At 45.3% G+C, this 11,964-nt stretch overlaps 1 protein-coding gene across 2 annotated transcripts; it reads right to left on the bottom strand.

The window, feature by feature from the left end:
* Positions 1-2,554: 2,554 nt before the first annotated feature.
* Positions 2,555-11,401, bottom strand: Kcne3 (potassium voltage-gated channel subfamily E regulatory subunit 3). 2 transcript variants are annotated; one of them, XM_008852700.3, is made up of 4 exons: positions 11,252-11,401; positions 10,592-10,678; positions 6,574-6,723; positions 2,555-4,536 (listed from the first exon to the last, which is right to left on the bottom strand). In XM_008852700.3, the coding sequence occupies exon 4, from the start codon at positions 4,494-4,496 to the stop codon at positions 4,179-4,181; it is 318 nt and encodes a 105-aa protein (XP_008850922.1). In that variant the 5' UTR covers positions 4,497-4,536; positions 6,574-6,723; positions 10,592-10,678; positions 11,252-11,401; the 3' UTR covers positions 2,555-4,178. The 2 variants fall into 2 exon arrangements, with proteins under 2 accessions (XP_008850922.1, XP_029411748.1); XM_029555888.1 differs by lacking the exon at positions 11,252-11,401 and adding an exon at positions 11,066-11,122.
* Between the last annotated feature and the right edge of the window lie 563 nt (positions 11,402-11,964).

Below are 11,964 nucleotides of genomic sequence, written 5' to 3'. Positions count from 1 at the left end.
ACTATGTGGGTGCTGGGAACTGAACCCAGGTCCTCTTCAAGAGCAGCCACTGCTCTTAACTGCTGAGTCATCTCTCCAACCCCATCCCCCTTTTTTTTTTTTTTTTTTTTTTTTGAGATAGGGACTTGTATAGCCAAGGCTAGCTTTGAACCATGTAGCTAAGGATAACTATAACTCCTGATCGTCTTACCTCTACCTCACAAGTGTTAGATTACAGGTGTGTACCATCCTGCCCAACTTCCTTCTTGTCTCTCAAAATAGAAGGAACTCTCAAGATGGAACACTCTGCTTCTACTCCCATTTCCCAGCTGGCACAACTGTGGTGCGTGCTGATGAAGTCCTACACAGGACCCCTTTGCCAGGCTGCAGGGAAAGTTGGCGGTCACCACCTTGGTACTGCCCCTTCCTCAGAGACTTGGCCTCAAGCAACTGTGAGCACACCTGGGAGATTAAGGACCCCTCTAGCAGTCAGCAGCCCCAACATGATACAGCAAAGGGCAGCCACCGAAGGTGGAACGACTCTGGCGAGCTTCAGAACCTTCCTCAGGAACCACACTGTTGCTAATCTCCAACCAAGGGCACTTCTCCCTTAGTTTGCTTTCACTGTGCTGTCCTGGACAGTTCACTTCTGCCAACCTCCTTAGATTTGTCCTCAGCTGATGAGAACCCCCTTGCAACCTTCCTCTGGTCTCCCCAGCTGAGTAGGTGGCTCACAGTCGATGGCTGGCTGATTGAGGAATGCAAAAGTTTCCATTGTGTCAAAAAGTATATGTTCTGCCATAAAGTTTATGTCCCAGCCCACATGTAACAGTTCTGTGGACCAGAAGGCAGCTAGACATAACCTGAGATGGACTTTGTTTGGCTCTCTCTTTTCCTTTCCCTGTGTACTTCACTCTGTCCCTCGTACATTTTTCCTACACAGCACTCCTCATCAGTAAACACCTCTCTTAGGTTCTCTTTCTAGGAAATTCAGCATCACTGTTGTCAATCCTTTGCTATTATTTTCCCAGATTACTTAATCATTCAGTTCTGGGGCATTTCAGGTGAAGGGTTTGTCCCGAAGGCACTAGGTAAAAAAAGAAGTGGGCTTTTTTTCAAAGTAGTTGTAGAAAATACCTGCTGTGTAGAATCATTTGAGGATTTGTAATATTTTATTTATTATTTTATGTGTATGAGTGTATTGCCTGCATGTAAGTTGCATTGCCCATGTCATGCAATGCCCCCAGAGGCCGTCAGATTCCCTGGAACTGGAGTTAAGAACAGTTGTTAGCTACCATGTGAGTGCTGGGCTGAACCTGGGTCCTCTGCAAGAGAAGCCAATGCTCTTAACTACTGAGCCATCTTTCCAGCCCCCATTATGAGGATTTAAAAAACAGAGTTCAAGACATGGAAAATGCCTCTATCACTGCCTGACACATAATAAATTCTTGAAGTTCCACTTTGTTTGTGTATTACAAATGTGATTACCTGTAGACACACAATAAATACCTGTTGAATGCTTTTGAGAATCAAAGTGATGTGCTGAGATTTGGCCAGCAGAGGGCAGAACCAGCGCAGGCAAAGATCTGATGGGCTGAGTGAGATGAACAGACAGAACTCCCACACAGTTGGGCTGGGGCAGACCTGGGGGAGAGCTGAGAGGAATGCCTTTATCATAACATAAAAAGAGCCCCTTAAAATCCTACAATTTTGTTTAGTCCAATCCTCAGCAATGAAATACACTGAACCTATTTTGTGAATCAAACATAACTAGTTCTAGGTCCTGAGAGTTGCCTTAGTGGCTGTAACTTCTCTTTTGAATTTGTGAGCTTCCCCATGCCTCTCATAAAGCTCCCTCTGTGCTCATGCTAGCATGCATTGGGTTTCTATAACTTGCAAGCAAAAGAATATGAATTATTTTATTAAGTCCTATTACATATATATGTGGAGTGCCTCCTCCACAGATGGGGACACTGGTCATACAGCAGTGATAGTGGACCAGCTTCGCGCTCCTTCTTCCTGGGTCTGCTCCCAAGCTTCCCTTGTCTTATTTTCTCCATCCAGTTATCCCATTTAGATCTGTCTTATATTTCAAAGCTCAGTTCAAGTCCTGCCTTCCTCCAAATCCTCTGGATCAACTTAATCTCGTTTTTCAAAATGCTAAGAGCATCTATCACCTGACCATTCACTGTTATATGCAGTCCATATTTTATTTGGATGTTTTGAGTGGATAGCCTCTAAAGTTCTTTCAACTGTAGACTTCAGAATCTGTTGTTTTGCCATGTCATGTGTCCTTAATGAAGCCACTTCTCCCTCAAGAAGAGATGAAGAGCTGGATCACACAGAGGACTCAGGATGATGTGGCAGAAAGTCAACTGCTCATGGGAGGATGTGCTCTGTGAGTCCACTCAAGAAATACAGAAGCATTTATTTTAAATTTTTAAAGATTTATTTTATGTATATGAGTGTTTGCCTGTTTGTATATAAGTGTACCTCATGTGTGCCTGGTAGGTGCCCATGGAGACCAGAAGAGGGCATTGGATTCACTGGAACTGGAGTTATAGATGGTTGTGAGCTGCTGTGTTGGTTATGGGGACTGAACTCAGGCCTTCTGCAAGAGCCAAGTGCTCTTAACTAAGAACAATCTATTCTTATTTTTTCAAAGTGGAAGCAGCCCCCCCCAACCTTTAGAGTGCAAGTGTCATACTTTGAGTCATATGAGTCAAATAAACTGTGATAGGTTTTGATGAAGTGGAAAGGGAAAATCACTTATAACCCTATGCCACTGAGATAGCTGCTATCAAAATATTCTTTCAGAGTTTTGCTGGATACAGATATGTATGTTTCAGTGGAGGTCTTCTGGAAACCACAGAGAGATTCCTCAGACTGAAATCAGACAAATAGAATAGTGAGTGGTTCCATTCCTTGGATTTGGAGCAAATAGCTGGTAAAGAATTATCTCACCCTAATGTATGAATTAGGTTGAACCATGTGAAACCACTGATATTCAGCTAGTTTTGATCTATAAATAGCAATTTTACATGCTTCAGCATAATGTATGTAAATCCTGAAAGATCAGAACTGATAAACCATTTAAACTTTCAAGTCTTACTATTTCATTATACTAAAAGGGACAGGAGAAGTATCCAGCTAAAGTCATATACCATATTAGAAGCAAGATGCTGGCTGGTTCTCCCATTGAACCAAGCCTTTCACATACTGCATCTTTTAATGTGGTAATTTCCTAGGTGTAATCACAACCTTCTAGAAGCAAATCTCAACTTGTTGTTTGAAAATTTCTCACAGAGTTCAGTCAGAGTAGAGGAAGCCACATCAGAGGTAGTAAAGTCCCCATTACTGGAAACATGGCTGGGAAAGGCACAGTGACATGGCTCAAGATGCACATGGACCATGTTGCTAATGAGGTGTAGCATTCAGGACCATACACTTTCACAGTCTCTGTCTCAAGGTCCTAGGAAGTACCCTAGCAACCGTGATAGGTTTTTGATAATATTTATGAAAGTAAAATATTCTGAATTATTTTCCCCCTAAGATGAGGCTTGTTGTGTAGCTCAGGCTGGTCTTAGACTCCTGAGTTCAAATGATCCTTCCCCTCAGCTTCCTGAATGCTGGGATTGCAGGGTACACCACCATTCTTAACCTCATGTTCTTGGATCCTACCCCATATGAAAAGTCCTGGACAAAGAGACCAGAGTTCTGGGTTCCAGTCATGGCACTTGCTCTGCTATCTTGGCAGGTAAGGTGAAAATTACAAACATTAAATGCATTTTAAAAACAAAAGGTAAATTAGTACAAATAAGCAATATTATTCAGATTTTATCTTAGCTTCTTATGTTGAAGCTTATACATTTAAAAATATGTGTCCCCTGAGCATCTTCCTGTTTCATTTCCCTCTGCTACAGTTTCCTCTTCTGGTCACTGGTTGTTATAGTTCATAATTCTATATATTTGTTCATGGGCTCCCAGTTTACAATATCTATCTTTGTTTGGAAAATGTCTTATCCACAAGGCCTAGGCCTGCCAGCCCCTCTTCTCTAGCCCCAGTGATGACCTCTCTTACCAATGTCTTGTTGATCTTATATAGACACACTGATGTGGTCCATAGATATGTTCTGAAGGCCCAAGAAGACAGTCCTCCTCGGGTGTTCTGACCTTTCATCGTCCTCAGGCACCTCACATCAGATCATAGACACACGGTTTTTGATGTACACATGATAGGGGTCACTACGCTTGTCCACTTTGCGTGAACGGGTGTATCCCAGGATGAGGCTGCCCACAGTGATAGCAAACAGGAACATGACGAAGAGAATATACATGTAGGAGTTGTCATTACGGCCAGGGAGGCTAGATCGCAGCTCCTCAGTCTGATTGTCCAGCCCTGTTCCTGACCCTGCTCCTGGTCGGCACAGCAAATGACTATGGAGGGTGGTGTTCAGAGCCTTCAGCACAGCGTGCAGGCTCTTGTACCAGGTCTCGGTCCCATTAGAAGTCTCCATAGCAACAAAAATTGAGGTAGCGGAAGAACTGGGGTATGATCTGATGGTGAGAGAAAAAGGGGAAAGGGATAGCTTCTGTTACCAGCAGCTTGAATGACTTCCCCACTTTTCCGACCAAGGCCAGAACCCCAATGTCATAGTCTTGTCTCACTATTTGTTTACTTACTGTCTTCTCCACTGAACAACAAGCTCAACGAAAGCCAGTACCAAGTCTGCTTTACTCACTGCTACATAGGCACAAAAGCATCCCGTAAGTGCTTGTGGAACAGAGCCTTTCCTGACCACTGAAAGCCACATTGACCTCTCCTTTCCTTGGATTGCATACATTCACTGGACTTTAGGTTACAAATAAATTATTTACTCTAACTCCTTCCATTCTATGCACAGGGAGTCTGAGAACCCAAATAAGTAGTTTGCTCATGATCAGGGAAAGTAAAGGTGGAACAAAAGTGTCTATTTTCAGGACTTCTTGACAGGCCAAACACCCACAATTTGATGACTGGTTCCAAAGCCCTCTTTCACCCAGCTAGAATTGTTAGCAAACCAAAGTTATGAAACATGGCTGTTAACTATATGTATCTCCCCTAAAAAAGATAGTTCTGACCATGATAAATATTCATGAATGGCTCTATGCAGAATCTGGGGAACAGAATATAAACAATACAGCAGCACCCTTTGCCACCCAGGACTGGCCCACATTCTATGCAAGGCCTTTGAGGCCATCTGCCCTCTGCCAGCCAGTACTTATGCTGGACAAAAAAGAGGAAGTGAACAAGGACTTCCTGAATTAAGATCTAGGAGGCAAGAAAGCTATGTTTTCCCTCACATGAGCCAGTGGCAAGTAAAGCACCAGAATGAAATGAACTGATGAATCACTCAGGCGATCATTATTTTCCTGGGCCAGGTCCTGTGTTAGGCCCCTGGGGAGGCTCAAACCCAGTCCCTACACTCAAGGATTCACTGCTAGCCTAATACAATGCAGGTGAAAAGGCAGGAGCTACTTACAGGAAGAAGTGATTAATTCTGCTTGGGGCTCAGAGAATGTTCACTGTGCTAGAGATACTGGATTTAGACCTTGAGTTTTAGGACATAGGGAAGGTAAAGGAAGGAAAGAGATGAGCAAAGTTGCATCAAGTATGTAAAATGGGTAGAAGGGTAGATAGGAAGCGAGACAGGAAAAACTGATGGAGTCAGATAACAAAGGGCTGTGAGTGTCATGCTACAGTGATGCCAACTACAAAGTTAAGTTCCTTTAAAAATACCATGGCATTTTTAAGCCGAGTGTGGTAACGCATGCTCTTAATCCCTGCACTCAGAGGCAGAGGCAGAGGCTGGTGGATCTCTGTGAAACGGAGGCCAGCCTGGCCTCCATAATAAGTCCAGAAGACCCATGCTTAGAAATAATATTCTGGTTGTTCTGTGGACTGGAATATATGAAAATTGAGGCAGGCCCAATGACAAGAGTGTTGTGATTGTTTAGTAGCAAGGTACTAAGTCTTGAGCCAGAACAAGAAGGGATGATAGACAGGGGCTGGGACAGAGGTGAGATGAGAAAGGGTGTTTGGAGGAGGGAATGGCTAACATAAAGGTTGAAGGAAGAAGGGCCTCAGACAAGTTTACAGACAGACATCAGACAAACAGCAGGGTTGTAGAGAGGCCCACTCTGAGGGAAGCAAGTTAGTTGCATCACTGAAGTTGTTAGACAATGGGTACGTTTCTGTTGCAAGATGAAAAAAACTCCAGGGATGTAGTGCGTACAAGGTGAAAATAGTTGACGCTACTGTTTAAATGGTTAACATGGCAAATTTTGGATTATATAATTTTTTACTATAAGTGAAACAAAAAAGGTTAACATCCTTTTTATTATGTTGAAGAGAATTTTGTTTTCATTTTTAAAAGTAAAGGCATATACATAGGGTTTTTTTTTTTTAATGAAAGCAGTACATACAATGAAGGTGAGCTCTCCCTGTTCCTAGTCATCCAGGGCAGTCACTAACGGTCAGTTTTCTTCAGTGTCCTTAGAAAGGGTTTTAACAGGCAGGGTAAAGGAAGGGAAATATCTATCTGGAAAACTTACCAGACAATACACAAACTCTGCTGGCTCTGCAACATCTTTAAGAATCCCCTTGTGGAAGTTCTAAGGCTCCTCGGCTGCCAGGCTTCTACAGGATGCATCTGGATACATCCGGAGTTTTAGTATTGACTTCAGATGCTGAAGGGCCCAGACCTAGAAAATGGGGAGGAGGCAAAAGAAGAGGAAGAAAAAGGAACCAGATACACAAAAACCTCACACCCAAGGTAGAGCACCCAACGTCAGTTCCTAAGGTTGTGCAATAGTCTTGCTGTGGGTTCTGATCCCTTCCCATTCTTCTTCCCTTTCTGCAGCAGCTGGGTCAGGCCAGTCTAGGGTTGTACTTACAGGAACTATGCAGTGGCCAAGGGACATCTGATTGTTGTCTCCCAGTTCTAGGCTCACAACATCTTAACTGAATGACTTCCATGAGAAACCTCTACTTAACATGTGGTCTCCTGGGCAGACACTAGCCAATGGTATAGCCTAAAAACCTTCCCCTTCCCAAGGGCACTGGTACCTTAGCAAGAGTCTTTTAGAATCCCAAGAAGATGATGTGAGTGGTAGAAAAGCAGTCAGCAGTTATATAAAGATAAGTGATGCATTACCAGTCAAATCTGTTTGGACAGACAGGCTATAAATGTAATCCAGTGGGTCAGTAAATTGGCTCAGTGGGTAAAGGCACTTGCTACCAAATCTGACGACCTGAGTTCGATCCCCAGGACCCATATGGAGGAGACAGCTGACTCCCACAAGTTGTCCTCTGACTTCCACAGGCACCCCCCTCCTAAATAAATGTAATAAAATTAAAATAAATGTGCCTCAGAGTTAACTCCTCTGTAGCATGGCTTTGATGTGAAAATCAAAGAATAGTATGCAAAGCTTGATCTAAATGCCACAGGTGGTGGTGGTGTTTGTAGTGCAGGAGCAGGAAGGATCTTCAGAATTCATCAAGTCTTAATGTCTTCATTTTACAATGAAGGAAATGGAAACCCAGGCAGCTGTCTTGGTCCAGCTGCTACATGTGTGACTTTGGGCATGTGACTTCCAGTTTGGGACCTTAACTTCTATCTACATCTTCAAAATGAAGGGGTCATGGCAATGTCCGATGTCCTGTGACAGCATGAGTCACAAAACCATGCTGAAAGATCTTGGGAGATTTCCTTGACTGGTAGAAGAGACAGCCTTTGTTAGACTTCTAGAAACTTTCAGATCCCAAGTCAGGGAAGGCTGTAGAGCTTTCATCAAAGCTTAAGATAGTCCCAAACCCCGGAACTGACTCACATCAAATATTCCAATCTGGATAAACTGGGTGAAATTGATTTGTTCACTTTCCTCTTAACAGCTAAGCTGCCGGGGTGTTCTATCCTAAGGAGGGGACAGAGTATGTGGAAAGTAGGAGGAGGAGGAGGCAATGTAAAGAGCAGGATGGGCTCTGAGGTGGGGTTCACCGAGGGAGAAAGAGTCAAAAAAACCTTTCACCTATCAGACCTTCCCTCCAGGGCCTACAGGATGCTTGCAGTTCTGATTGGAGGAGCAAAAAGCAATAGTTATATATCTTTAGGTGCTAGGATTGGGTGGGGATAGTAAACCAGGTACTGGGCATCCTGTTTGGATAAGGAGAGGCAGAGAACTGATGAATGAACAAATTAGTTTCCTATAACCTGCCTCTGGGTCTCAAGTGATGGATCAGTTTGGTAGGAAAGTGAGCAGTTACCGAGCAAGCTGAAAGGCACTTTAAATATTGTCCACAGTCTGTATTCTAGGCCCATATGTCTATTCCGAAGTTGGAAAAGCTGATTCTCCAAAAGGGGAAGTTACTAGTCTAAAATGGCACAGCCAGTAAATGACAAAACTCAAATGGGAGCCCAGTCTATAGAGTGGTGACTGAATGTCCTTTCCACTGCAAACAGTAGTGTTTTCTTGCATCTGAGTTGCACACCACACCAAACAGACTCCTCAAGTCCTGGGGCATTGTTTCCTGTAAATCCATTATGACTACCTTTTCCTGAACTGAAGATCCTTACCAGTCTTAGTCAAGGACCAATAAAGGTAAGTCTTAGAAGAGCAGTTCGATTATCTCTATCATCTCAGGGTAGATCACCTGGTAGGTGAGCTGCTCTGAGCTGGCCCCTTCTGCTCCAGATCTATGTGAGACCCCTGTGGCTCCCTCCCTCCTTCCACTCATGCCCCTTCTATTTCCCTCACGTTAACGCATTCTCACTAAATGACCTAGACTTGGACTTGCCCAGCTTCTAACTTGGGGGTTGGAACAACCAAGCTTTGATCTGAGGATGAACTGAGTATGTTGGTTTTTTTGAGACAGGGTCTCCCTGTAGTCCCAGCTGACCTGGAGCTTGTTATGTAGACCAGGCTGACCTTGATATCACAGAGATACACCTGCCTCTGTCTCCCGAATACTGGGACTAAAGGCATGTGCCACCACACCTGGCTTCAGACTGTTTTCTTAATCGGGAATTCCCTTCCAGTTCTGTTCAGCAAACCCCTTTTCACCATTCAAGACCCAGCTCTATTGGCACCTATTTAAATCCTTTCCTGAGAGATCTCCTCCCCTACTCAATAGCCAGTTAGTTTCTTTTGTCTGTTACCAAAGTGCTTTGTTAAAAAGCTTCATTAGAACACTGTGCTGTACTGAAATTGTGGGAGGGTATAAATGTGTGGGTGCATGCATGCTGGGAGGTATGAGGGCATACCTGGGCCTCAGGTATTTCTTTAGTTTCTGGGCCTATGTACATAGCAGACACTGAAGAGTAAATGAATCAATACCTCATCTATAAGAGCATTCCCGCACTAAATTACCCTCTCCCAGAGATTTGTGGAAACAGCTTTCAAGGCTTTAAAAAAAAAAGCAAAAGCAACTTCATGGCAGGTGAAGACAAGGTTCATTCTAGCGAAAGGAGAAGCTCTTTGCTCAGGTGGCATGAGTTAGGGGAGGGAAATTCTGAGCCTTTTCTGGAAGTCCAGACACTTCCTGCATCTGATCTGAACCCATTTAATCCAAAGGGCAAACATTCTTGGCCCCCAAACACCAGTAAATGGCTTTGCAACCGTCTTTCCTGTGTACCTACTTAAGGTGTGGCCATCCACACCCACAAATTGCGCACACACAATCCCAGTCCCAGTCCTGGCCTCTGATCTTGCCTTTCAAGGGTGCCTTTCATGATTCCAATCTTGGCTGTATGTTTGGCTATATGACCTTGAATAATGCATTTATTTCCTCAGAACCGCATCTGTAAGATGGAGGTAATTATCCATGCTCTGCTTACCTCATAAGAACTGGAACAGACAATAGGTGGGAAAATGTTTTAGAAACAGCAAACACAAGAGACACACGTTACTGGGCAGCCAGATCACATCATTCCCCTTGCTATCTCCATATGTCACCGCACCCCATGTTAACAAGAACAGTCATCTCTATGCGCCCTTTGCCTGCCCTGCCTCTCCTACCCTCCATAGGAGCCAGGGGGTTCTTGTTACTCTTCCTGAATCTCAGAGATGTTTGCTTCCTTTAGAAGCCTTCCTTACTTCCCATCCTCTCTCGTGAACCCTGTCATCCTTGCCATTTAGAAGTGTCATCTGACATCATGGCATTGGCCTCTATCTGGCAGGTACGTCTAGCCATGTGTAGGATGGAGGTGCTTTTCCTGTCTTGCATCCCCCCTTGGAAGGTATTTTAAGGAAATGTGCTTTGAGAAGTGTGAAATAGAGTTGGTTGTCTGTTGGTGTTGATCTTAAGGAGTCAAGAGACTCTAAAGCAGTTTTTAATGCCTCCCTCACAGTGCCCCTCTGTTAGGAATTGACAACGTGGCTCGTTGCCAGAAGGATTAACAGTATATTCAGTATCTGTAAGTGAAATAGAGTCTCGGCTATCAGTGAGGAAACATGAGTTTTAATTCTGTTTAGCCCCTGGTATGACTCTAGGTAAGTCATCTCCAGGGCCTCTGTTTCCCCACATTCAATTAATGAGGAGTAGGAAGTGGAGGATTAGGAGGATTTACTCTACCTGGGCTCCCATACCAGGACTTCACAACTTCTAGATGTGGGTTGTGTGGGACAACTGGAGCAGGAGACCCATTTTACAGGTGATGACCTAGGAAAAGAAAACACAGAGCCACAGTTGACGGGCACAGGTTTACACTACTTGAAAACTAGAACCCAAGACTCCTGATTTCCAAACTAAACCTATGTTACTAACAGCAGAAGACGCCTTCTGGAGTTCCTAGGCTTCCTCAGAACTGGTTGGGAACTGGGTCGGGGAGAGTTAGTCTCAGTGGAATAGAATGGGCAAGTCAGCGTCTTTGCCCAAGCAAGAAAGACTGACTGCTAGGAGTTCTGGAATGTTACTTCCGGTGTGCACTTGCTGTGGACCAGCAGGTGTTCTCTTGCATATGTAGGCGGGGAGGAGTTTTGCTGCCTTCGGCGAGTGCAAACCTCCCACGATTTCCCTGTGCAGTGTGCAAACCCAGCTCCCACTCACGCGTGCTGCCCGAGGATCCCTGCTGGTCTGGGGAGGGGGGTACTCGCTCGGTGCTGGAGCTGCACCCCATGTTGAGTCCTCTCGCTCAAGGAAAACACATCCCAGACCACGCCAGAGAGACGGACGCGCCCACATTTGCAGCCTTGACAGTAGCTCAGCTTTTCCAACCCTGTGGGTGCGCCTTACCTGCCAAGGCTCCGGGGGCGCCCTCTGCTCCGGGGTGGCCTGGGCACTGCGCGCCTAGAGCTCTTCTGTGTTCTGTCTCCTCAGGGCGCTCGGGTGATGCCCAGTGCGACCTCACAGCTCTGCACTCCTACCCGCTCTCTCCGCTCCCTTTTTCTCTTCCCAGGGTGTCCCCTCCCCCGGCCACGCCCTGCCCCAGCACACCCACCTCTCCCCAGGCTGGCTTCAGCGTCCCCGCCTAGCTCCTTAGCCTTTCCATCCCCTGAACCGCCTGCTTTCCAGACCTGCGACCGAAATTTTTTCGATGTGTCACTTTGTCTCAACCTAGCAAAAAGCGGATTTCCAGAAAGCCGGGCCAAGTGCTGGGAGTTGGTGGACTCGGGCTTGGCACCTGTGTGGCTGTGTGGCACTGGGCAAGTCACCGCTGCTCGCTGCGCCTTGACTTCCCGGCTGTAAAATGGGTACCGCTCCTACATGCGTTCTCCACAGGCTTATGGCAGGGTCAGAAGTGTTCTCAGATTCCAAAATACTAAACCTGAAGTGTCACCAGAGAAAACATCTGATTCTCACACAAAGACCTGTTTTCTAGACAGGATGCAGACACTCAAATTGGGGAGGTGACTTGTCTACACTCACCAAGCAAGTAAGTCAGTCTGTCGCATAGCTCAGGCTCAGAATCCACACACCCCAGCCGGTGTCTCCTCCCACAGCAGTCC

The sequence above is a fragment of the Nannospalax galili genome, unplaced genomic scaffold (assembly GCF_000622305.1).
Source record: "Nannospalax galili isolate Female #2095 unplaced genomic scaffold, S.galili_v1.0 scaffold686, whole genome shotgun sequence".
Taxonomy (NCBI): domain Eukaryota; kingdom Metazoa; phylum Chordata; class Mammalia; order Rodentia; family Spalacidae; genus Nannospalax; species Nannospalax galili.
Note: the sequence above shows the minus strand (reverse complement) of the source record. Positions and strands in the feature narration are given on the sequence as shown.